General features: G+C 38.9%; 1 protein-coding gene across 4 annotated transcripts; it reads left to right on the top strand.

Moving 5' to 3' along the window:
* Positions 1-805: 805 nt before the first annotated feature.
* Positions 806-24844, top strand: ERI1 (exoribonuclease 1). 4 transcript variants are annotated; one of them, XM_070408320.1, is made up of 7 exons: positions 806-1039; positions 3543-3721; positions 6276-6486; positions 7731-7814; positions 9114-9223; positions 11149-11263; positions 21850-24844. In XM_070408320.1, the coding sequence occupies exons 1-7, from the start codon at positions 932-934 to the stop codon at positions 22090-22092; spliced, it is 1050 nt and encodes a 349-aa protein (XP_070264421.1). In that variant the 5' UTR covers positions 806-931; the 3' UTR covers positions 22093-24844. The 4 variants fall into 4 exon arrangements, with proteins under 4 accessions (XP_070264421.1, XP_070264425.1, XP_070264422.1 ...); XM_070408321.1 differs by lacking the exon at positions 806-1039 and adding an exon at positions 5985-6058 and having other exon boundaries at positions 3667-3721; XM_070408322.1 differs by lacking the exons at positions 806-1039; positions 3543-3721 and adding exons at positions 3906-3994; positions 5985-6058.
* The last annotated feature ends 966 nt before the right edge of the window (positions 24845-25810 follow it).

Below are 25810 nucleotides of genomic sequence, written 5' to 3' on the forward strand. Positions count from 1 at the left end.
GGGAATTAGACATATTCAACTCCGGCTGCAGGGAACTCATGATTCCTAGTCCTGTGTGAGCTCTGAGAAGTCATTATCTGAAGAGAAATGTATGGCTTCCTGCTCTCCAAAAATTGTTCTTTCCGGGCCTTGTGGAGTTTCCCGTGACCTAGTCACTAATTTTTATTCTAATAAAGATTCCGGGGTATTTCTACGTAGATTTCTGAAACTCGTTCTCCATGAACTCCAACTCATCAATTCCAACCAGTTGGCCTACAAACCCCCTAACCTCACCCGTCTTCTCAGTTTCCCTCAGCCTGAGTTCCTCTTCCCTGCCCCTCGCACTGGAAATTACCTCCAGAGGGTGACAGAGGGGTCATCTTGTTTCTTTTCTGTCAGGTACAACAGTCCAGACTGCTTGCTGCCTGTTGTCTGAAAACAGTTGTTTCATACATTATGTCCAGTATTTTTCAGCTGTTTTTTTTTTTTTTAGTAAGTCCAGACCCATTTTTTCTTGTCCTGAAGAAGACGTCTTATTTTGTTTGCTATGGTTAAATTTCACCTCTCCTTCTCAGAAGACGTTGATGGGGTCATTTTCTCTGTGGTGTCCTCTGACTGGGGTCTAGACCCCGGAGTAACTTCAATAAGAGCCCGCCTCCGCGTAGGGGCGGGAAAGCCGGTTTTTCACCCGCGAGCGCCTCCTTCCGCCTTCCTCCCGCCCGCGTCGGCCCGGACGCTGGCGTTCCGTGCGCGCCGGCTCACTGCGCCTGCGCGGCGTGTAGACGCCGCACGCTCCCGGAAGTGGGAGGTGTCTGCTCGAGTTTGTGTGGCCGCCGCCGCGGGAACAGCAGCCGGTAGTTTTTCCACGTAGAGAGGCGAGGTCTTCGAGTCTGGCGGCGTGAGAGTGAGCGAGTGTCGGTCTCCACAGCCCTCTTCTTACGTGACACCCGGCATGGAGGATGATCAGCGCCTACAGCCTGGCGGCAAGGCCGTGGCTCCCGCGCGGCAGGAGTCGCCGCGGTCCGAGTCCGGGGAGGAGCCGCAGCTCCGGCATCCCGAGGTGAGCAGCCCGCCGCGCCCGCCGCCCCGGACGCCCGCGCGCCCCTTTCTTCCTGGGTGTTCCGCGGGGTCCGCAGCCTGCGCGCCCTCTGGCCGCAGCCCGGACGCCTTTTCTGTCCCGGCTCGGGGGGCCTTTCCTCAGGGTGGTTGTCCTAGAGCTCTCGCCGGTCCGAATTGCCTTCTGGGTGGGAGTGAACAGGCCAGGAGGGAAGCACGTGACCCGGGGCTTGAGAAGTTGGGTGGGAATTCCCACCTGAACGTGCAGTGCACACTGTTGCTGTAGTCGTTCTCCCCGGCCGTATCGGTAATTGGCAGCTGTGCGTTTCTCTAAAAATCACACTGTGCGTATGTCACTGGGGACCTTTAGGCCCATCTCCTCCTTCCTTCCAGCCTTTGGTGTCTGCGAGGGCTTCGTCCTTCATTTTTGTCCATTTATTACTATCTCACATAGACATACACATGACCAATTTTCTTAATGATTGCGACGGTTCACTGGTAGTTACAGTGGCACAATTGTAAAAACGGACTTAGGAGCTTCGTTATTCATCTTCTTGAATGAATCTAGTTACTTTGACCAGCGCTGCGGATTGTAAAACGATCTAATACTAAAATTCGTCATTTTCTGTTACTAACAAATTCATGTTGAGTGCCTCCTGGAGGGAATGCTCTACTTGCAAGAGGCTTCCTCGCTAGTGCTGCTTCCATCCTGCAGCTAATTCTGCAAGTTGCAGCTGGAATGATCTTTTTAAATAACCGGGTTGCTCCCCTCCTTCGTCTTCAGTTTGTGGCCCCGCAGGCTTGGTTCCTGTGTCCATAGTAACTGCTTCCGCACACTGTTCTTCCCTTTTGCTCCCAGGCGCCTGGCCGCCTGGCCTTCAAGGGCTGCCTATGCCCCGCATGCTCTTCCGGGGGGTTTTGCACAGTGATCTTGTTCTCCTTTACCTGTCACTTTGAAGAAGGTCTTCCAGGGGCCTTCTCTCTAGAGACCCATTCTTCTTTCACCTTATTTCCCTCTTCAGTCTGTGGCACTGCCAACAACTTCATCATGTAAGTCAGTTTAAGAATAATTTTTAAAGTTTATTTTAGTAAGAAGTAGAATTGAATATACTTCATGATATTTCAGTCTTGAAACTTGGAGCTATGGTGACGTAAGGCCTGGGTCTGTGTTCCAGATTGGTTTCAGTGACTGTCATATTTGTTACAGATCTATTGTTGGATACTCTTAATATGATGATGTGGGTTGTTTTTTTTTTTATTCTCAAGCAGAGGTTTTTTTTTTTTGTTGGAAGTTAGCTAAGTAAATTTCCATTATTCCTAATATCAATTGTATTTGTAGACGAGTGTTGCATTTTTATATTTTTAACAAGTAGGTTTAAATTCCATCAGAACTCTTCCTTTGAAAGAGTATTAGTCCAGTTAAATTCACTAGTTTAAGGTGTTTTTTTAGTGTCTGGATGCAGTTTTGTTTTTAACATATTTTTATTGATTTCAGAAGGAAGGGAGAGGGAGAGATTAGATAGAAACATCAATGAAGAGAGAGAATCATTGATCGGCTGCCTCCTACATGCCCCGCATTGGGGATCAAGCTGGCAACCGGCATGTGCTCTGACCAGAAATCAAACAGCAACCTCCTGATTCCTAGGTCTGACACTCAACCACTGAGCCATGCTGGCCAGGCAAAAAAAAAACACAAAAAAAATTTTTTTAAGAAAAGAAGAAAGGTTTTTAACATCATAATATAGTTATCCTGAATAACTGTTACATGTGACTTTTGGAAATTGTCTGCTTGAAGCTGAATACATTTTCTTTTTTGCCTTGGGTACTAGGAAATTTTGAATTAGATTTCTAGTCTGTGTTGTTTTTATATTGGGCAATTTCTGTTAGCATTGTGAAATGAAGTCAGATGAAAAAATTCTCAGGAAGTCATTGCTTTATACATGCATAATGTAATGAGTCATTTAAAAACTAGTTTTTAAATTTTAGAATATTGTTAGTGAGAAGGTCTGTTCTATAATCTGTGGTAGTAATAGTAAAATTACCACTTATTAATAGCCAAGGTGGGTATGGTATTAGGAGCCTGATACACATAATCTTATTTGTTCCTTATAATAATCTTGCCTAAATACTATTTACCATTACCAATACCAAATACCATTTGAGACAATTGTTATTATACTTTGTTTTATTGATAAGGAAATGGATAATCAGAGGTTAATTAGTAACTACCTAAGGTCATGCTGCTAGTAAATGGTCAGCTGTGGCTCTGTACTCTCAACATCAGTGCTCTTCTTACTTAGCTTCATTGTTTATAAGGAACTTATTGACTCAGGAGAGAACAGTCTCAATTGTATTGGAAACACATCTCTTCCTATCCTGCCTTCCTTCCAGTGATTGCAACAGGCATGTTTCATTGAACATGGAGCACAGAGACCCCATCCTCCGATGTTTGAATCTTTAAGATGCTTGTACTAATTTTAAACTATATCTTTTTCTTTTTTTGGTAGAAAAAGCAACGATGTAGGTATGATGGCCAAGAAACAAAAGGATCTAAGTTCATTACCTCCAATTCAAGTGATTTCAGTGACCCAGTTTACAAAGAGATTGCTATTACAAATGGTTGCATTAATAGAATGAGTAAGGAAGAACTCAGAGCTAAACTTTCAGAATTCAAGCTTGAAACCAGGTAAATAAAATTATAAATATAGTACATGCTCATCCTAGAAAATCTTAAAAACACTGAAAAAGGTTAAAAATAATCTTACCATAAAGAAATAGCCATTATTAAAAATTCAAGTAACAACTGTAATTTATATTCTTGTCTGTACTTGAATCTTTGTGTGCAACTCTTTTTTTTTCTGTCAGCCTTTTAGGTGATTGACTAGGACTGGGGAGTCGAGGTCTGAATATTTTGACAGCCTACCAGTAGTGTATAGGAATATCTATCTTAATATACCAAGTATGTTTTAAGTTCTTTCAGTTGCTCATTTGGTCACTGGATAATATTTTATAATGAGATTGAATAATTTCTTTTGTCCATATGTATTACTAGAGGCCTAGTGCATGAAATTCGTGCACAGGTAGGGTCCTAGGCCTGACCGGCTATCAGGGCCAATCAGGGCCTTCTGGCTGCTGGCTGGGGCTTTCCTTCCCTGGCTGCTGGCTGGGGCCTTCCTTCGTACTGCACCGCCCCCTGGTGGTCAGCGCACGTCATAGCGAGCGATCGAACTCCCGGTCTCCCTGTTGAACTTCTGACGGGACACTTTGCATATTAGCCTTTTATATATATATATATAGAGTAGAAAATTCATGCACTGGAGGAGGGGGGTCCGGCCTGCCCCTATCACAGTCCGGGAGCCCTCAGGGGCGGGAGGCGACCCGGCGATCAGGGGAAAGCAACACCCCCATCGCACCTCTGCTGCTCCCACTGCCGGCAGCGCAAGCCTCGGCTGGCCCTGGTTACCTGAGCCTCCGGCGGCCCTGGGCGGCTGGGCAGCCACCATCCGAGGCTTGCCTGCACCTCAGGCCACCTGGGTTGCTGGGGGGCAGGGGGACTGGGGGACTCCGGAGGCAGGTGCTCGGAGATGAGGAGACTGGGCGCCACCATCTTGAGGCTGTGGGCGCTGCCATCTTTGAGGGTGTGGCAGTCAATTAGCATATTCCCTCCTTATTGGCTGTGGGCGCCGCCATCTTTGAGGGTGGGGCAGTCAGTTAGCCAATAAATAAATATATTAAGGTATTTCGTTTTAAAACAACTAACTGGTTAATTATCAATATTTTCATGGGCAGGGTTGCTTTTCAGTGGTAGTTTAGAAAGGAAAACAAAAGTTAAAAACATTTTTTTTAGTAGTCACTAATTGCTGATATGACCAAAATACCTTACTTGTCCTAACACATTAATTAATAAGATCTCTTTTTTACTGCCATTATGCATTTGCAAGCCATTTATAGGACTCAACCAATAGGTACTGAGGGAAGTCTGAGCACTGATTGTTACTCTTAATTTTTTTGAAGAAATACATACTGTTTGAAGAATGTGGGAGACCACCATTACCAGCCATTGTTATCTATTTAGAACAAGCATTTCCCACCCCCCATTTGTGGAACATGTATTTTAAAAATACCTGTAATACTGAAATCTACTAAATCATATTCTATCCATGGTAAATTAAGAAAGCTACATCTAATTAAGAACTTACTGAGTATCACAATGTTTTTCTGGACACAGGTCACTCTAGGGCAGTGATGGCGAACCTATGACTGCTCTAGGGTATCTTTTTTTTTAATGTATTGATTTTGAGAGAGAAATATTGATTTGTTGTTCCACTATAAATAAGTGGAACATAAATAGCATTCATTGGTTAAGTCTTGTATGTGCTCTGACTGGAGATTGAACCGTGACCTAGGCCAGTGATGGCGAACCTTTTGAGCTTGGCGTGTCAGCATTTTGAAAAACCCTAACTTAACTCTGGTGTCGTGTCACATACAGAAAATTTTTGGTATTTGCAACCATAGTAAAAAAAGACTAATATTTTTGATATTTATTTTATATATTTAAATGCCATTTAACAAAGAAAAATCAACCAAAAAAATGAGTTCGCGTGTCAGAGGTGTCATAGGTTCGCCATCACTGCCCTAGGCGAATGGGGATGCTGCTCCCGACTGAACTACCCTGCCAGGGCCTAAGGTGCCTTCTGAATTAGTTTTTCTAGTTAATTAACTAACAGATATTCAGGTTTATATACTAGGCACATATGTTTTCATATTCATATGGATTTTTTTAGTTGTTTAATGTGCAAAAACCAAAAGAAAGAGATAGCACAATATGTTCAATTTACTTGAATTTTTATACTCCGAAATTTATATTTGGCTAGTAGAATAAGTCAATATTATTTTCAGTTTTTGTGTCATGTATGTCATCTTAATCTTAAAACAATATGGCTATGTAGGTGGTGTATGCTGGCAAGGCTTACCGTTCGAAGTACTAGAATATATTGAAGAAAAAATACTACAAAATGAAAAGGTATTTGCAAAAGAAAATATTGATGCTGTATTAAACATAATATTTTAATTTGTTCTTTGCTAAATGAGCTTTGAGTCTTGTTTTCTTTACATATATTTTAGTTAACATTTACTAAATTATGCTGTCACTGTAGGTGTTCAATCCAGTGACATCAGGTAAGAGTTCAGATTCTTGACCATGAAATTCACCTAAGAGTTAATTTTATTATTTTCCCTAGAGGAGTAAAGGATGTACTAAAGAAGAGGCTGAAAAACTATTATAAGAAGCAGAAGCTGATGTTGAAAGAGGACAATTGTGCTGACAGTTACTACGACTACATTTGTATCATTGACTTTGAAGCCACTTGTGAAGAGGGTAACCCACCCGAGTTCATACATGAAATAATTGAATTTCCTGTTGTTTTACTGAATACTGGTACCTTAGAAATAGTAAGTGAATTGTTATATTTTAATTTTACTTTTAGCAGTAACTATTCTGGGATTGGTTAGTAAGGCAAAGGATCTCAATTGCTGTTTCAGCTAGAATTAGAATTCTAAGTGGGCCTTTTGCTCTCGCTGTGTGCTTTGTATCAGCTTGATTAATAGAAAAGCTATAATAAAATATTTTAGAGTCTGCTTTCTCTTTTTCCAGTAGCTAAAATTATAGTGTTTTTTCTGTTTGCTTAGAACACATATCTGGCTAGACTTCAGAATCTCCTGGGTTGTGAAAAAAAGTGCTGATGCCTGGCCCTTATCCCAGAGATTCTGGATTAGTTGTTCTATGCTGGGGTCCCTGACGTCAATAATTTTTAAAGCTCAGTTAATATGCAGTCAGGGTTGAGAACCACTGCTATAGGCTAATGTATCCTCTGATCTCTGAAAATGATAATTTACAGAAATCACCTTTCAACTTAGAACTGCCCATCTTTCTGGTGATAAGTTCATGGGGGAAACAACTCTCATAACCTAGGCTTCTTAGCCATGTGAATATGTATGTGCTTTAGATACTAGTTATCCGTGTTACTAGTTCAGGAAGTCAGCAGGAATTCTCCATAATAATACTGTTCACCTTGTAAAATCTGAGAGATAATATATCATAACATTTCATCTACTCAAAAGTTACTCCCAACACTATAAGATATCATAGAGTCAAATTTTGACTTCTGAGTTCAGTTTAATGGAATCTTAGTATAATGACTATTGAGTAAATGAGTTAGCAGTAATCTGGAGGTAATTTATTTTAACTGAAGACTGGTATTTAAAGGAATTATAATTTTAAAAGCTTTTAGTATCTTGAATTAGAGGTTGCATTTAATAGTGTGACAGTTTCAAAATACTAAAAACAAAATTATCTACATCATGTTTCTCTGGAAAATGTTTATTTAAACTTCAGTTTGCTGGCTTGCTTGCAGGCACTTGCTTTATTGTAAAAATTTTAAAACTGAAACATAATTTTTAAAATAAAAAATCAGTATTTCTGGAGAATTTATCAGTGCTGCCTTAATTGAAATGGATTATGAGGGGGAAAATCAGAGTGCTTTGGGAACAGGGAAGTACCCTTAAATTGTTAAAACTAGAAGTTCTATGCCATAAGCACCTATAGTTATAATCTTATGTGGTTGTATTTGTTATGTATCATGTGTCACGTATCTTAAGTCATAAAAAGACATTAACTTGCTGTCCTTTCCTTATAGGAAGATACGTTTCAGCAGTATGTGAGACCAGAGGTTAACACCCAGCTTTCTGATTTCTGCATCAATTTAACTGGAATTACTCAGGTTATAATTCTATGTTCCTTTTTCAGGAGTTTGAAAATTGTTTTGAAATTAGCGATTTATTTCATAGTTTAAGTTAATAGGTACTTTGCTTGGTAAAGATTTTTCATATTGTAATGTTTAAGAAATAGAAAAGCAAATTCTGTATCTAAAATTTTTCTCAACTTTTCCTTTGAAGGAGTTGTAATGATGAATCTAAAGATTCATTTGTTTGCAGTGTTAGTAAAATAAGTGTTACTGTGCTGAACTTGGAGCTAAAGTTTAAAAATATATCTGTTATCAACCTGACTTTATATACAGTATAGTTAATTTTTTTAGTCTCTGATTTCTGGTTGTATTCTAATGTGGTAGGCCCTTTGTTCATTTATTTAGCTCCTTTATTTATTCATTCATTCACTCACTCAACAAATATTTGAGAGCCTACTATACTATTTGCCAAGGTACTAGGGCTACAAAGATGGTCAAGTCAGTCTCTCAGTTCAATTAACAATCTATATTCAGGAGGACACAAAGAAGAAACTAATGGTCACAATATGGTTAGGAAGGCTGACAAGTAAGTTAGTGTTTCATCAGGGTATCTTAGGCATCTAAGAAAAGGGCTTCCTGTGACAGAGGGGTTGTCCTGGGAGAAACTTGCTCACGTTGGTGAACTTGGGCTGAGTCATGATAGGTCAGTAGGTGGAAAAGAATGGGCATTTTAGGTGTAACAGCAGGATTGTAAGTAGTTCATGATGTTCACAGGCATATGCTCCCACATAAACCTAAAGTGGTAGCTGAGACATGCCATGTTATGAAGAGTCTTGTGTGTCTTTTTATTCTGAAAGCCTTGGAGAGTGTTTGGAGGATTTTAAGTATGAAAGTGATGTGATGGGTAAGATTTACATTTTAGGAAGATCAGTATGTAGTATGTGGTAGAAAGATGTGAGCTTCGAGATAAATTAGTGTAGAGGGCTATGGCTTTCAGCGAGAAGAGATTTCCCTTTTCTCTACTCCAGAGAATTGGTAAGCTGCTAGGTTGAGGCCTACAAAAAGAGAACCATTGAGGATGATCTTAAGTCTTAATTTTGGGAGGATTATGTGCTTCACTTGAAAGTAGTCCCTAATACTTGGCTAGAAACAATTTCTAAGTATCTTAAAAATGAAATGTTAGGTGTATCTCAGCCAAGGAAATCATGAAGAATTTAAAACATCATAGATAAGACTCTCGTTCTGTTCCTTTCCCTCCAGTGTTTGTGTCTGGGTATTTTGTATGACTACCTGTTGCTACTCTGATTTTTGTGTATTTTACTTTTATATCCTCAGGATCAGGTAGACAGAGCTGATACCTTCCCTCAGGTACTGAAAAAAGTAATTGACTGGATGAAATTGAAGGAATTAGGAACAAAGTATAAGTATTGCATATTAACAGATGGGTAAGTAGGAAAATTTATAATACTTTTATCTACTTTTTAAGATTAAGGATGTCCTTATTTAACTTTTAGAATAACCATAAGAATGTTCTTAACTAAAGGAGACAATATTTTTCCTTTTGTTATCATTGAAAGCAATGAAAAACAGTCTAATCCAGGACTGGAAGGCTAGAAAAAGATACATATTAATATGTGAAACTAAAACTGTTTCACATAAGGACACTTTCTTGCTCAGAAAAGTCCAACTCTTCAGTCTTGCGTTCAAGGATCTCTTATCTAATGTTGCCCTCCCTGTGTAGCTAAGGTACCTGCCATTCTTTTTTACTTTAGTTAGGCTGGCCCATGGATCACATGGTTTATCCTTTTCTATGTACTTACGCTTTTCTCTCTGCTGGAAGGCTCTCTTCCTTTACCGCTTCTTTGTTATTATTCAAAGCCTACCACATGTTTACTCCAGACACTCCAATTGACATTGATTCTTTTTTTCTTGAAATCATATAAAAACCTCTCTGATGTGTACCATTCATATTAACATCTGACTAAATATTCTGATATCTAAACTTTGTGTACATAAGACTTATGTTTGCAAAGAGATTAAAAATCCTCTCAGAGCAGGGACTTTGGCTACTTGGTGGTCTTTCATATAGCGCTTACTGTAGTGTTGAGTTAAACATGTATGCTCCAAAGGCATTTGTGAAATGAAAGATTAACTGGGAAATGAGGAACATCAAAAGAAGCTGTGCCAAGGCAGCTCCTCCCATAATGCTATTCAGGTTCAAGAAGGAAGTTCTAAACAACTTCTGTTTCAAACTGTGGACAGATTGTACACTACAGCTGTGATGTCACCTACATAAAGGGTTTAAAGACCCTTACATACAACAAGGAAAGAGCATTGCTTTTAATCACATTGTAATGATGTTTTAACAATGCATGGGAAAATGTTGATGGACCTCTTTAGAAATCTCATTGATTTCAAACACGAATGATCAGTGTTCCTGTTCAAGTATACAGATGTTTTTGTTGTGACACAGTGTGTGCGATTCTGTAAAAACCTCACATTCTGGGACAGACCATTCATAACCTGTGCAATTAACCAGAGCACTAATAAAGGCAGTAATTGATAACTCCAGACGTAATTTGGACAGCCAGGCAAGCATCTCCGTAGGTGGGGACTTTACTGAAGTTCCATGAGAGGATATTACGCATGGAAGCAATGGGATTCTGGGACAGGCACTTATTTTTAATTTTCTTATAATACATTTGAAAGTACTCCTGTTGCTGGTACAGTAGCTGAGTTGAGAGTTGTTTTTTTGTTTTTTCTGCTGAAAGTTTATAAGTTTGACTGCTATCATTCTGACTCCCTCTGGCTAGTAAAACCCACGTATTAAACCAACACAGTTTCCGCATTATACTGTCCATATTCTCCTATTTAATTACACAGGTTGATTAGTATTTTAGGAACATACTGTAACAGACCAAATTGTATTCTAACTACCTAATACCAGCTCCTTTTATGTCTTTCAGGTATTTTGTTCATTTGTTTTTGTTGTATTTCAAAATATACCCTCACAAAACTTCCCAATATGATAAACCTGACACTAAAAGTAAGCTTAGCAGAATTATTTTAGAATTATGAAAAAATATTCAACAAGATAGAGGTTTGCCTAGATAATCAGAACCATAAAAATAATCAAGATAACTCTAATAGATTGTGAAAATAATTTGATATACCCAGCTATTTTTTGTTAGTTTATTTTTGAATTAGTATTTTAGAAGAGGAGATTTTAATTTCCTAAGCTCTATGTTATGTGTAAGTATAAGAAAGAAAGGTGTCGTGTAAATAAAAAACAGAATGAGTTAAAATACTCATTTGTAAAAATAGTATAGCATTTATTTTATCCATTTATTTCCTATTTTTGATTTACAAGTTCGTGGGACATGAGTAAGTTCCTGAACATTCAGTGCCGGCTCAGCAGGCTCAAATATCCTCCTTTTGCTAAAAAGTGGATCAATATTCGAAAGTCATATGGAAACTTTTACAAGGTAACAATTTCTATATTTTGATTATATTTTTAAGCTGTTGATAAGTTTATTATGTTTTTTTTTTTTTTCGCTTAAAGTATTACAAAGGGTATTACATAAGAGTCCTTTATTCCCCCCCGCCCTTGACAAACCCCTACCCTCCCTTACCCCCCAGTGTCTTATGTCCATTAGTTATGCTTATATGCATGCATACAAGTCCTTCGGTTGATCTCTTACTCCCCTCCCTCCTGCCCCCCAACTCTCTCTGGCCTTCCCACTGCAGTTTGACAATCAGTTTGAGGCAGCTCTGCCTCTGTATCTATTATTGTTCAAAAGTTTGTAATGGTCTTTATTATCCATGAATGAGTGAGATCATGTGGTATTTTTCCTTCATTGACTGGCTTGTTTCACTTAGCATAATGCTCTCCAGTTCCATCCATGATGTTGCAAATGGTAGGAGTTCCTTCTTTTTAACAGCAGCATAGTATTCCATCGTGTAGATGTGCCACAGTTTTCTAATCCATTCATCTACTGATGGGCACTTAGGCTGTTTCCAGATCTTAGCTATGGTGAATTGTGCTGCTATGAACATCTGGGTGCATATATCCTTTCTGATTGGTGTTTCTGGTTTCTTGGGATATATTCCTAGAAGTGGGATCACAGGGTCAAATGGGAGTTCCATTTCCAATTTTTTGAGGAACCTCCATACTGCCTTCCATAGTGGCTGCACCAGTCTGCATTCCCACCAGCAGTGCACAAGTGTTCCTTTTTCTCCACATCCTCTCCAGCACTTGTCGTTTGTTGATTTGTTGATGATGGCCATTCTGACAGGTGTGAGATGGTACCTCATTGTTGTTTTGATTTGCATCTCTCGGATGATTAGTGACTTTGAGCATGTTTTCATATGTCTCTTGGCTTTCTGAATGTCCTCTTTTGAAAGGTGTCTATTTAGATCCTTTGCCCATTTTTTGATTGGATTGTTTATCTTCTTTTTGTTAAGTTGTATGAGTTCCCTATAAATTTTGGAGATTAAGCCCTTATCAGATATGACGTTGGCAAATATGTTTTCCCACGAGGTGGGTTTTCTTGTTGTTTTGTTGATGGTTTCTTTTGCTGTGCAGAAGCTTTTTATTTTGATGTAGTCCCATTTGTTCAGTTTCTCTTTAGTTTCAACTGCCCTAGGAGCTGTGTCAGTGAAGAAATTGTTTTGGCATAAGTCTGAGATTTTGTTGCCTTTGTATTCTTCTAGAATTTTTATGGTTTCCTGTCGTACATTTAAGTCCTTTATCCATTTTGAGTTTATTCTTGTGTATGGTGTAAGTTGGTGGTCTAGTTTCATTTTCTTGCATATATCTGTCCAATTTTCCCAACACCATTTATTGAAGAGACTATCTTGGCTCCATTGTATGTTCATGCCTCCTTTGTCAAAAATTAATTGAGCATATTGGTTCGGGCTAATTTCTGGACTCTCTATTCTATTCCACTGGTCTATATGTCTGTTCTTGTGCCAGTACCAGGCAGTTTTGAGAACAGTGGCTTTGTAATACAGCTTGATATCTGGCATTGAGATCCCACCTACTTTGTTCTTTCTCAGGATCGTTGCAGCTATTCGGGGTCTTTTTTTATTCCAGATGAATTTTTGGAGAGTTCGTTCTAGATCTTTGAAGAAGGCCATTGGTATTTTAATGGGAAGTGCGTTGAATGTATAGATTGCTTTGGGTAGTATGGACATTTTAATGATGTTGATTCTACCAATCCAAGAACATGGTATGTTCTTCCATCTGTTTATGTCTTCCTCTATCTCTTTTTTCAACGTCCTGTAGTTTTCTGAGTAGAGGTCTTTAACCTCTTTAGTTAAGTTTATTCCTAGGTATCTTAATTTTTTTGGTGCGATGGTAAATGGGATTGTTTTTCTGATCTCCCTTTCTGAAAGTTCACTATTGGTGTATAGAAATGCCTCAGATTTCTTGGGGTTAATTTTGTATCCTGCTACATTGCCAAATTCATGTATTAAGTCTAGTAGCTTTTTGATGGAGTCTCTAGGGTTTTGTATGTATAATATCATGTCATCTGCAAATAAGGACAGTTTTACTTCCTCTTTTCCAATTTGGATGCCTTTTATTTCTTCTTCTTGCCTAATTGCAATGGCTAATACTTCCAGTACTATGTTGAACAGGAGTGGTGAGAGTGGGCATCCCTGTCTTGTTCCTGTTCTTAGGGGAAATGGTGTTAGTTTTTGACCATTGAGTATGATGTTGGCTGTGGGCCTGTCATATACGGCTTTTATTATGTGGAGGTATGATCCTTCTATTCCCACCTTTCTGAGAGTTTTTATCAAAAATGGGTGTTGGATTTTGTCGAATGCTTTTTCTGCATCAATTGATATGACCATGTGGTTTTTTTCTTTCAATTTGTTTATGTGATGTATCACATTTATTGATTTATGGATGTTGTACCATCCTTGCATCTCTGGGATAAATCCTACTTAGTCATGGTGTATGATCCTTCTGATGTACTGCTGGATCCGATTTGCTAAGATTTTGTTGAGGATTTTGGCATCTATGTTCATGAGGGATATTGGCCTGTAATTCTCTTTCATTGTGATGTCTTTACCTGGTTTTGGTATTAGGGTGATGCTGGCTTCATAGAATGAGCTTGGAAGCGTTCCTTCCTCTTGAATTTTTTGTAGTAGTCTGAGGAGGGTAGGTTTTAGTTCTTCCTTGAATGTTTGGTAGAACTCCCCTGTGAAGCCGTCTGGCCCTGGGCTTTTGTTTGCTGGAAGCTTTCTGATGACTGCTTCAATTTCTTCCATAGTTATTGGCCTATTGAGGTTTTTAGATTCTTCCTGATTGAGTTTTGGAATGTTGTATTTTTCTAGGAATTTGTCCATTTCCTCCAGGTTGTCTAGTTTGTTGGAGTAGAGTTGCCCGTAGTATTGTTTAACAATCATTTGTATTTCTGTGGGGTCTGTTGTTATTTCGCCTCTATCATTTCTGATTTGGTTTATTTGGGACCTTTCTCTTTGCTTCTTGGTGAGCCTGGCGAGGGGTTTGTCAATCTTGTTTATCCTTTCAAAGAACCAGCTCTTGGTTTCATTGATTTTCTGTATTGTTTTTTTGGTCTCTATGTCATTGATTTCTGCTCTAATCTGTATTATCTCCTTCCTTCTGCTCACTCTGGGGTTTTCTTGTTGCTCTCTTTCTAATTCTTTGAGTTGTAGAGTTAGATGATTAACTACCATTTTTTCTTGTTTTTTGAGATAGGCCTGTAGAGCTATAAACTTCCCTCTCAGGACTGCTTTCATTGTGTCCCAGAGGTTTTGGATTGTTGTGTTTTCATTGTCATTAGTGTCCAGGATGTTTTTAATTTCTTCTTTGATGTCATCGGTAACCCAATCAATATTTAATAACATGCTATTCAGCTTCCAAGTGTTTGAGTATTTTGGGTTGTTTTTATTGTAGTTTATTTCTAACATTATGCCATCGTGGTCTGCGAAGATGCTTTTTATGATCTCAATCTTCTTGAATTTGTGGAGACTTTGCTTGTGACCCAATATGTGGTCTATTTTTGAATATGTCCCATGAGCACCTGAGAGGAATGTATATTCCGCAGCTGTGGGGTGTAGTGTTCTGAAGATGTCAATTAAGTCCATCTGATCTAGTGAGTCATTTAGGATTGCTGTTTCTTTGCTGATTGTTTGTCTAGCGGATTTATCCAGTGATGTCAGTGGTGTATTAAAGTCCCCTACTATGATTGTGTTATTGTCGATATCTCCCCTGATATCTTCCAGAAGTTTTCTTATGTATGTGGGTGCTCCTGCATTGGGTGCATATATGTTTACCAGGGTTATATCTTCTTGTTGTATTGATCCCTTTAGTATTATGAAGTGGCCTTCCTTATCTCTGGTTATGGCCTTCACTTTGAGATGTATTTTGTCAGATATAAGTATTGCTACCCCAGCTTTCTTTTCCTTTCCATTTGCGTGAAAGATATTTTTCCATCCCTTCACTTTCAGTCTGTGTGAGTCCTTTCCAATGAGGTGGGTCTCTTGTAGACAGCAGATGTATGGGTCATGTTTTTTTATCCATTCAGCCACTCGATGTCTTTTATTTGGAGCATTTAGTCCATTTACATTTAAAGTTATTATTGAAAGGTACTTGTTTGTAGCCATTTCTTTTTTGTGTGTGTGTGTGGCTGTTTTCTTTCTGAGCTTGATATTTCTTCTTTTACACCAGTCCCTTTAGCATTTCTTGCATGGCTGGCTTGGTGGTGATAAACTCCCTTAGCCCTTTTTTGTCTGTGAAGCTTCTTATTTCCCCTTCAATTTTGAATGATAGCCTTGCTGGATAGAGTATTCTTGGATTCAGTCCTTTGCTTTGCATCACTTTGTAGATTTCCGTCCATTCTTTTCTGGCCTGATGTGTTTCTGTTGAGAAATCATTTGATAATCTAATGGGAGATCCCTTGTATGTTACTTTCCGCCTCTCTCTTGCAGCCTGTAAGATTCTCTCTTTATCCTGAACATTTGCCATGGTAATTATGATGTGTCTTGGTGTGGGTCTTTTCGGGTTCACCTTGTTTGGGACTCTCTGGGCTTGTGTGACTTTTTTCTTCCCCACCTCAGGGAAGTTTTCTGATATTATTTCTTCGAATAGGTTTTCTAATCCATGTTCATCTTTCTGTTGTTCTGGCACCCCTATTATTCGTATGTTGCTTCGTTTCATGTTGTCCCAAAGTTCCCTTAGGCTCTCCTCCTGTCTTTTAATTTTTTTCTCCATTTGCAGTACAGTTTGAGTGTGTTTTGCTTCCTTGTCCTCTAATTCACTGATTCGGTCCTCCGCTTCTCCCAGTCTACTGTTGATACTTTCAATGGTGTTTTTTATTGCAGCTATGTCGCTCTTCATTTCTTCTTGGGACTTACTTAAGTTGTTGATTTTTTCATCTGTTTCATCTAGCTTCTTGCATACGTAGTTGAGTTTTTCATCTGTTTCTTCTTGCTTCTTGAACATCCGGTGCATGTACTCTAGGAACCTTATTCTGAATTCTTTTTCCGTCATGTTGCATATCTCTGTCTCACTTAGCTGCTTTTCTGGCGAGTCCTCCTTTTCTTTCCTTTGGGGGTTTCTTTGTCTACCCATGTTTGATCTCACTGACATTACTAGTTGTTGAATCGTTCAGTGGCTGGACCCTGGGTGGCAGTGGCTGCTCCCTGGGTGGCAGTGGCTCCTCGGTCTGTGGTTGCTCCTTGGGCGGTTGTGGTAGCAGCGGCTCCTCTGTTGATAGCAGGGCCTCTGATGGGTGCTGTTCACAGTTGTGGTGGCTCTTCTGGCTGGTGGAGGGAGGCTTCAGACGCAGCAACTGTTCCCCAGGCAGAGCGTGTGGTGACCAGGAGGCCGCTGTTGCTTGAATCTGTTGCGTTGATTTAGAGGCACAAAATACAACACAACAAGGCACAACGTACCAGGCACTGAACACTATTGTATTTACGATATTACTAACCCCAAATAAAGGTGGCCACCCGAGCTAAGAGAGTTGGGAGATAAGGGGGAAAGAAGAGAAAAAGGTAGAAGAGAAAAAAGAAAGAAAGAGAAAAAGGAGTGCAAAAATGAGATTGGAAAAGGGAGGGGAAAAAGAGGAGGAAAAAAAGAAGAAAAAAAAAAGAAAAAAAAAAAAGAAAGAAGAAAAAAAGTAAGAGAGAAAAGAGAGTGAAGTGTAAAAGAGGGAGAGACTATTTATGTGAGGAGAAAACTCCTATAGGTCCGCCACTAATACCAACAAATTGCAGCAACAGATTCCTGGAGATGAATAGAAACTACAAACAACCAATAATATCAAGCGACGCAAGGGGACAGAGAAGCGCAGAAATAACCGGGGCGGGGGGGGGGAGAGGGAGGGGCAGGAAAATAAAAAGAATAAGCAGTCTAACCTCACAAACAATCAAAAAAAGAAAAAAAAAAGAAAAAAAAATAAAAACAATATACTCGTCAATCAGGCAAACAACGATAAAACAATAGAGAGAGAAAAGAAGAAGAAGAGAGAGAAAAAAAAATGGATAGTGAAGGAAGATAAGGGAAAGGTGTATAAGGATTTAGAACAGGGGATTGGACATAGGATATTTAAGCAGGGTTAAATTTTGACAGAGGGTAAAAAGAATAGGGAACATCTAAAGCTGGAGTAGGGTAAGAGAAACAGGACAGCAAAAGGGAAAAAGTGGGGAAGATTGTTTAGCACAGAGGCAAATTGAGGTAGAGAAAAATGTTGCTAAAGGAACGATGAAAATAGAATGGAGAACATTAGTCCCAAAATAAAATAAAGACAAGATAAGATGACACTTTAAAAACTGGTAAAGTGGTAGCGGTAATAATACTAGTTAAAAATAAAAATGTAGTAGCTGAAAGGGCAAAATCGGGTGATGGAGAAAAAGAAAAATGAAAAAAAAAATGTTTTCTTAGTTAAAAGGAGAAAAAGTAATTTAAAAAAATAAAAATAAAAATGTGCATTAATGCAGGTGCTTCAGATCTTCTACTCTTCTTATTGGAACGCCCGGAATTCAGGAGAATGTTGACTTTCCCTCTGATACACTGTTCCTCCTTGTTGCAAGCCACAGTCCTTATTGCCTTATCTGTATTTACAGAGGAGTCAGTTCGTGGCTCTGCCTCTGGGTGGCAGTGTGTCTGGGTTGACCTCCGAGGCTATAAGTTCTCTCCGACCAGTTCTCTATTGTACCTGAACCAGCTCCGCCCAGAGGTGGTTCCCCCGGCGCCACTCCCAGCTCTGTTTCCCAGGCTCCCCAAAAACAATCTTCCCCTACAAGCTCTGCTAGTGACCCCAACTGGGCACTCACATGCACTGGGCTCAACAATCAAACTCACAGAAGTAAGAGGAAGTGTGCAAACTAGAGCCTGGGAAGCTGTTCGAACTCGCAGGGTTCCACCCTCCAGAACCGCGAGGAGTGTCTGCGCGCGCTCAAGCCCCTGGCAGCAACAAGTAGCCGGCTATCAGGGAAACTCTGAGGCAGCCCTTTTGCATCCAGTCCAACTATGGGCTCATTTATAGTGTTACCTTCTGGCAGCAGCCCTGCGGGAGCCCTCCCCCCTTGCGAGACACGCTGGCCTCTATAGGCACGGATTTTGGAGAGCGCGGATTTTGGCGGACGCAGATTTCCCCCTGCGCCTGCGCGCGCGTTCCTCGCTCCAACCTGAACTGCGAACCGCACCTTTGAGGTAAGTCTAACCTTTCCGTGGAGGGGTGCAGGTCTCCCCTTGGCTCTTGCAGTCGCGCTATTTGCGAATCGTTGCCTCCGGGTTAGTAGCCGATCTCTGGATGCCGGTAAACGCTGCCTGAGATGGCGCGGTCTCGCCGCTGCGCTGGCGCCCAGAGGGAGGTTTCAGCCTCAATCTCTAACCATCCGCATTTTTTAGGAGTTTTCTGTCTTTCCTGGCTGCAGACTGTCTCTCAGCTGAACCTCCCCAGCTTGATCGGGCTGATTGTTACCCGTTTCAGCTGCTCGCCCCTATCTGGTCCGGGACGAAGCACCAACACGTCCGTCTAAGCCTCCGCCATTTTCTCCTCCTCCCAAGTTTATTATGTTTTGCATGCACATTAAGTTATGATTCACTAGGTGCTTTTCACAGGAAAAGGCCATATAATTAGTTGTTACTTTTCAGATTCCAAATTAGTTATGTTCATATGAGTTTAGAAAGAGAAGCTGTTTTTTCTTTTAAACTGTTGTGTAAGTGGGTTAACATGATCGTCAATAACAGGTTTGAAACTGTTGGGGTATTCAGTATGTGGATTGTTTGTGGAACAGTTAATCACCACTGAATTTTAATTTTATCAAATTGAATACATGTAAAACATTTATTAAATGAAAAATTTTAAAATATAATATTGCAAAGCTGTTAACAGTTGGCAGTTTTCCACCATGGCCCTTATCAGTACTGGTTTCTGTTCTCCTGAGACAAACACTTTCAACTTTTTAAAGCTATTTCTTCTAATACTGACCTTAATATTTCTAAAGTATGTGTTTATACTGTTTCTTGAATTTCAGTTTGAGGTATCTATTAAGCTCCTGCAATGGAAGATGAAGATTTAGCTCTCTTGAAAAGCCACTGTTTTGCATGTCCTTCTCCCTGCATCTTTCTGATATAGTTACATTATCTCTACAATTGAATCATTATTCAGTGTTTATATTCCTACTAGAGGCCTGATGCACGAAATTCATGCAAGAGTAGGCCTTCCTTCCCCCAGCTGCTGGCACCGGTTTCCCTCTGGCACCTGGGACCCAGGCTTCCCCCACAGCTCCGGCTTCGTCTGGAAGGTTGTCCGGAAGGACATCTGGAAGGACATCTCATCTAATTAGCATATTATACTTTTACTGTTATAGATGATGATGGATTGTGTTCATAGCTTTTCCTCAGATTTAATAATCAACTTTAGTTTTCTTATCCTGTTCCTTTCCATTGAAACGGTAAATCACTTCTCAGCATCTGTAGTCTGTTTTTTTTGTCTTTCCTTTGGGGAATAACTTCCTGGAGCCTTTAATCCTGTTCTGATCTGAACTATTTGTTGTTCAGGCTTCTAAAGTCATCTAGGAGATTTCCTTTTCTTCTCTATCATCTCTCTCATCTTTCTTCTTTTACTACTTCATTTTGGTGAAGCACATCCTAAAGTAGGTTCATGAGAAAAGTTGTTTGTTTTAAAATGTTTTTGGAGTGTGGTTTTAACATTTCTTAAAACTGAGAACTATGAATACAGAAAAGTGGAGTTTGACAGGTTGTTTAAAGTGAAATCCCTTGTAATGTCCACTTATTCATCCCCCCTTCCTCCCAGAGCTCCCCTAATCCATACTTGTAATAGGAATCATTTTCTTGCTTTTGTGTACAGCCTTAATATGTATATGTTTATCTTTATATCATAAAGTTAGGTTTTGCCTATTTTTGAACATGATATAATTAGCACCATACTGACTGTTTTGTTTATTTTGCTTTTCCCTCAACATTATGGTTGAGATTTTCCATGTTGTGTATTTGGCTGTAGCACATTTATTTTATTGAGAATCCCATTGTGTGAATATACCAGTTTATCTGGTGTACTTTGGCTGGCCATTTGGGTTTTGGTTTGAGGCTTTTATGAACAGTAGTGCTAGGAACATTCTTGTGTATGTCTTCTTGTGTTTTTGTGTACTCATTTCTCTAGGCTATAAACCTAGGAGTGGAATTGCTTGGGTATAGGACATGTGTATCATTGGCATTACTAGATTATGCAAACAGTTTTCCAAAGGAGTTACATCAATTTGCACTTCTCACCTGAAGAATATATGAATTGATAATTGTTTCACGTTTTTGCCAGCATCTGGTATTACCATACATTTAAAAGGTAATTCTACCCCAGCCTGTTTGGCTCAGTGGATAGAGTGTCAGCCTGCGGACCAAGGACCTTGGGTTCAATTCTGGTCAAAGGCATGTACATCAGTTGCAGGCTCCTCCCTGGCCTGTGCAGGAGGCAACCAATTGATGTATAGTGATTCTCAAAAGTGAAATTTAAGGAGTGTGTGTGATTTTTTTTTTTTCACTTTTTAAACATTTTTATTAAAAAATAAAACAAATACAGAAAAGCATAGATATTGTGCAGCTATCACACAGATTAAGAAATCTGACAGCTACCTCTTAAGACCCTCCATATTTATATAAATCCGTGGTCGGCAAACCACGGCTTCGGGAGCCACATGCGGCTCTTTGGCCCCGTGAGTGTGGCTCTTCCACAAAATACCACGTGAGGGCGCGTGCGTACAGTGTGATTGAAACTTCGTGGCTCATGCGCAGAAGTCAGTATTTTGTGGAAGAGCGGGTATTTTGTGGAAGAGCCACACTCAAGGGGCCAAAGAGCCGCATGTGGCTCGCGAGCCGTGGTTTGCCGAGCCGCAGTTTGCCGACCACTGATCTAAATGGAGCGGGTATTTAAATAGGCTGAAAAATATATGGCATTGTCTTTCATTCTTTTTAAAAAAATTCTCACCAAGGATATGTTTTCTATTGACTTTAGAGAGAGAAGAAGGGAGAGGGAGAAAGAGAAACAAACATTAATGTGAGAGGGAAACATTGATCAGTTGCTTCCCATACATGCCCTGACCCGGGATTTAACCCACAGCCTGGGTATGTGCCCTGACTAGGAATCGAACCTGAGACCCTTTGGTGCTCGGGATGATGTTCCAACCAACTGAGCCAGATATGTTTGGTATCTCTGTCTAAGGAGTCATTCAAGTAAAATAATACATTACAGAAAAATACCATGTGAAAAAGAATTAGTTTGGGTTAAAATGGTAGAGCTTCAGTTTAGAAGATCAACACATTTCCTTTTATAAATGATTTGTTAAATTATAAAACTGTAAACTTTTTAGATGTCTTGAGGATTTCACCTGTTGATATATATTTTCATCCAAAATACTAGAGCCATGGAGATTTGTATTATTAATTTACTTTAACCAGGAGTATTTGCCCTTTGCTTAACTTTATTTAGCTATTACTATTAATTTTCTTTCTTATTTTTTTACTTCATAGTTACTGTTAGAATAATAAAGAATTATTTATTGTTTGTTTATTTTTCAGGTTCCTAGAGGCCAAACCAAACTGACAATAATGCTTGAAAAACTAGGAATGGATTATGATGGGCGGCCACACAGTGGCCTTGATGACTCCAAGAATATTGCCCGAATAGCAGTTCGAATGCTTCAGGATGGATGCGAACTCCGAATTAATGAAAAAATGCATGCAGGACAGTTAATGAGTGTGTCTTCCTCATTACCAATAGAGGGCGCTCCACCTCCACAAATGCCACATTCTAGAAAATAACAGCATTTTTGCCTTTTGCCCATGGATCATTCACTATAACTGGAGTTGCTACAAAGGGGTAGCAGATGAATACTTATTGAACTAGTCTTGCAGTGCAAAATTTAAGCACCTTAGATATAAAATCTTATTTACAGTTATAGATGCATATACGTGAACAGATTCTGTGGAGGTCATATTGAATTATTTGTCACCAGCACTTTTATATAAGCAGTAATTGTTACGCAGTAACAGTTCCTTTAGAACTGAATTTTATAGTTTAAGGTGTCTAAGATGTGTTTCTTTTGGTTTTAAATGAAAAGGTTTATTGAGTTTCCCTTTGATTGTCATCTCTTACTGAGTTAAAATATATAATGTATTTCTACATTAACATCACTAGATCAAATTATTTCTTAATTGCAGAAAATATTGGAAGGTGGACCTTATATAGCTTTTAGTTTCTAAGAATATTATAATCCTATTGATTTTTGAAGTTTATATGTGAAGTTCAACTGTGGTGAATTTCATAAAGTACTTGGTACACATACTTGTCTGTGTTTGTTTTCAATTTATAATTGTAAGACTTGTGATAGGTTAAAGGGTCTGGTTAAAAATTCAGCACTGATGACAATGGCAAGTCAGAAGAAAATACCATTTAAAGGAATATCAGGGCTATACCTCAGACTTTATAATACACAGATAAATCAGTGGGATTTGGCGACTTGGCTTTTTGATTCCCTTCCTTCTCATGACATATAACTGCCCTAATTCTTAAATCTAAGAGACCATGCTTTGAAGTAGACTTAAAACTAAGGGTCATAATTTTTCATTTGTATTCAACATTGTGAGTGAGGTTAATAAAGTCAAGTAATGCTTTCTACCATGTTTTATGTTTTTATTATTAAAAACTGATTTTACATAGTGACCACTAAATGTTGAATAGTTAATTTTTAACTAGTTGTAAAAACAAAAATGTGTTCACAGAGTTGAGAAAGGAAAACTCTTTTTATTTAGAAGCTAAAAATACGTATTTTCAGACTTGCATTTTCCCCTATAGCTTTCATGAACAATTTCATTGGCATTTTTTTCCATGGAGCATTTTCATTGACATTGCTTTTTTCTTCTTTAATAATTGTGATGCTACTTTATTTTAATGATTTATGTGTTATAATCAAATGAGTTTTATAGAGGTTTTTCAACCCTGATGGATAGGATAAAAGTAGGTATTTTTCTTGGTATGAAAATATACACAGTGCTGTAGGGTACTTACTTAAAAGAATGAATTTCTGCCCTTGGGCAGTAGTTGTAGAATCAGCATAATAGAGAATAACAGGTGGACAATAGAAGGCACAGGGGTATATGATGCCCTTAGACAAACTGATGTGGAGTATAGTGAAACATCTAGAAGTTTTAGGTTTTTACAGTAAACTCTGGAGGTGAAGTGAATATATGCTGAGATTTTTGAATAACAAATACCACCATATAATATACCATATGATATTACTGAAAGTTTTAAAGAATTTCCTTCAAATACTTGCTGAGCTACTGTGCCATGGCAGAGAATAGCAAATCACTATTGAAATGTGGATGCTAGGAAATCCATTTGACATACTCCTTGGGTGATTTTGCCACATTAACCACATTACCATAGAATTCAAATTCATGGCCATGGCAAAACTGGAATTACCTTTCACCAGCTTCCAGAGTTGCTCATCAATAGCTGAAGCTGCAAGTGGGAAATCTGAGAATGACAAAGAAATACTACCTTGACCTCCTTTTTTGTTTCTTTTTAAGTCAAGCTGCCAATTTCTTTGCTGATTTTTCTTTTTGCTAAGTACCCAAGTACCAAGAAGCTCATTTTATATTTATTGTTAAGACCTCAACATTATAAGCTCTCAATATCCCTTGGCTCAACCAAATATTTTATCTGGTGATGCTTTATAGTCCTAATTCATTTTTCTAGACTTTATGCAGAAATATTGGACAAATATAATTGTATATATTTAAAGTGTAAATGTGATCATTTGATACCCATTGTAAAAGGATTACCAAGATCAAAATAGTTAACACATGTATCACCTCTTATTTTTATTTTTATTTTTTTTGGTGGTAAGAATTTCTAAGGTCTCGGCAACTCTCAAGGATATAATACTGTTTAATTAACCATTGTTACCTTATTGTACATTAGATCCTGAGAATTTATTCTTTTTATAACTGAAAGTCTGTACCCTTTGTCCTACGTCATCCCATTTTCCCCATCCCTTGCCCTTGTTGGTTTGTAGTTTATTGTTTTTGTGGGAAGATAAGCATTGGAACTGCCTAGCCCTTCATCTTGCTGACCTCACGTTCCTCTGAACTCATTGTTAATTGCTTTGTTGAGTCTCTGTCCTTCCCTCCAATTTGATATAACTGGTGTCAAGTGGACTTTTGTTTTTAATATATTTTTATTGATTTCAGAGAGGAAGGACAGAGAGATAGAAATATCAATGATGAAAGAGAATCATCGATTGGCCACCTCCTGCATGCCCCACACGACCCGGGCCGGGAATTGAACTGTGACCTCCTGGTTCATAGGTCAGCACTCAACCATTGAGCCACACAGGTTGGGTCAAGTGGACTTTTCATTGGATTTTGCTGAAACTGTTAATCATGCCTGTTCTGATGAGATGAAATTAAACATAGGGAATACTACTTTATACTTTTTGATTTTTGCAAGGGAAATGCTTAAGAGATGAATGCCATCTAGTGTTTCAGAAAATCAATAATAATAATTTATTGTCAGGTTTTATTTTCTTTAGTATTGTAATATATACTATATACTATAATGATATTAATATTATTTATTTTTTACAAAAAACCTTTTGTTTTTTCTTTAACAATCAGCTATGTTATTTTTTTGCTCTCTACTTTTCACTTGTTCTGATACATTGAGATACTAGGTTTCTGTTGTATTATTTCAGATGCACAATCTTTAGAACCAACTGAGGTATATACCAGAGCACTGTATTTTGTCCGTGGTTTGTTTTGTGTTCTTTTGGATAAAATACTTGAAAACATTTGCTGTGAAAAAAATCTTTTCTTAGGTCTTTTTTTTTTTGCCCCAAAATAAATCTGTTTAACCTGTTCTTAGGGACAGGTTTCTACCTGGATTGAAATGAAAAACCATAGGCGTCACTAACATTATCTATTAAAAGGGACATGGTATCACTGAAGGCTACTTTATGGTCATTTTTTAAAGTTGGGGCCAGTTGTCTTGTTCTTTTAGTACATCACGATATCCCCAATGATCATGCAAAACAGAGTAATTTGGGGGAGAGGAAAAGAACTGGTAGTAAAATCGAAGACAGGAGGAAGCAGGGTGGTCAGGATAACTAGGTTTGGCGTAGGCTGTAGGTGGGGTCACCAGAGCAGCTACCTGCCCCTTACATGAATATGCCTGTATGTGCTGCAAAATTGGATGGATTGGATATATTGTGTTTTGAAGGAAGACTTTCAGTATCTAGGCTGTGAAGAAGCGTTCATTCCTTGAGAGCAGGGACTAGGACTTCTCCATCTTTGATTCCCACGGTGTGTGATTCCAAAAGTGCCTTGCCCATAGTCAAGCTTAGTGTTAATAAGTGAATGACAGCTTTAAATGTCCTTTTTAAAAATTATACTTAGAAGTTTCCTCTTCTGCATCATGAACCTGTATTTCAGTTCCCCTGCCCCCAGAAAGCTTCCAAAGCCCATGAACTGGTTAATC

The sequence above is a fragment of the Myotis yumanensis genome, unplaced genomic scaffold (assembly GCF_028538775.1).
Source record: "Myotis yumanensis isolate MYYU_CA2020_CCGP unplaced genomic scaffold, mMyoYum1.0.hap1 SCAF_3, whole genome shotgun sequence".
Taxonomy (NCBI): Eukaryota; Metazoa; Chordata; class Mammalia; order Chiroptera; family Vespertilionidae; genus Myotis; species Myotis yumanensis.

Bases quoted from the DNA above. Each gene is read 5' to 3' on its own strand.
- ERI1 (XM_070408320.1), top strand. From the start codon at position 932: ATGGAGGATGATCAGCGCCTACAGCCTGGCGGCAAGGCCGTGGCTCCC. The intron at 6,487-7,730 runs GTAAGTGAATTG...CTTTCCTTATAG, and splicing joins ATACTGGTACCTTAGAAATA to GAAGATACGTTTCAGCAGTA. The intron at 11,264-21,849 runs GTAACAATTTCT...TTTATTTTTCAG, and splicing joins CATATGGAAACTTTTACAAG to GTTCCTAGAGGCCAAACCAA.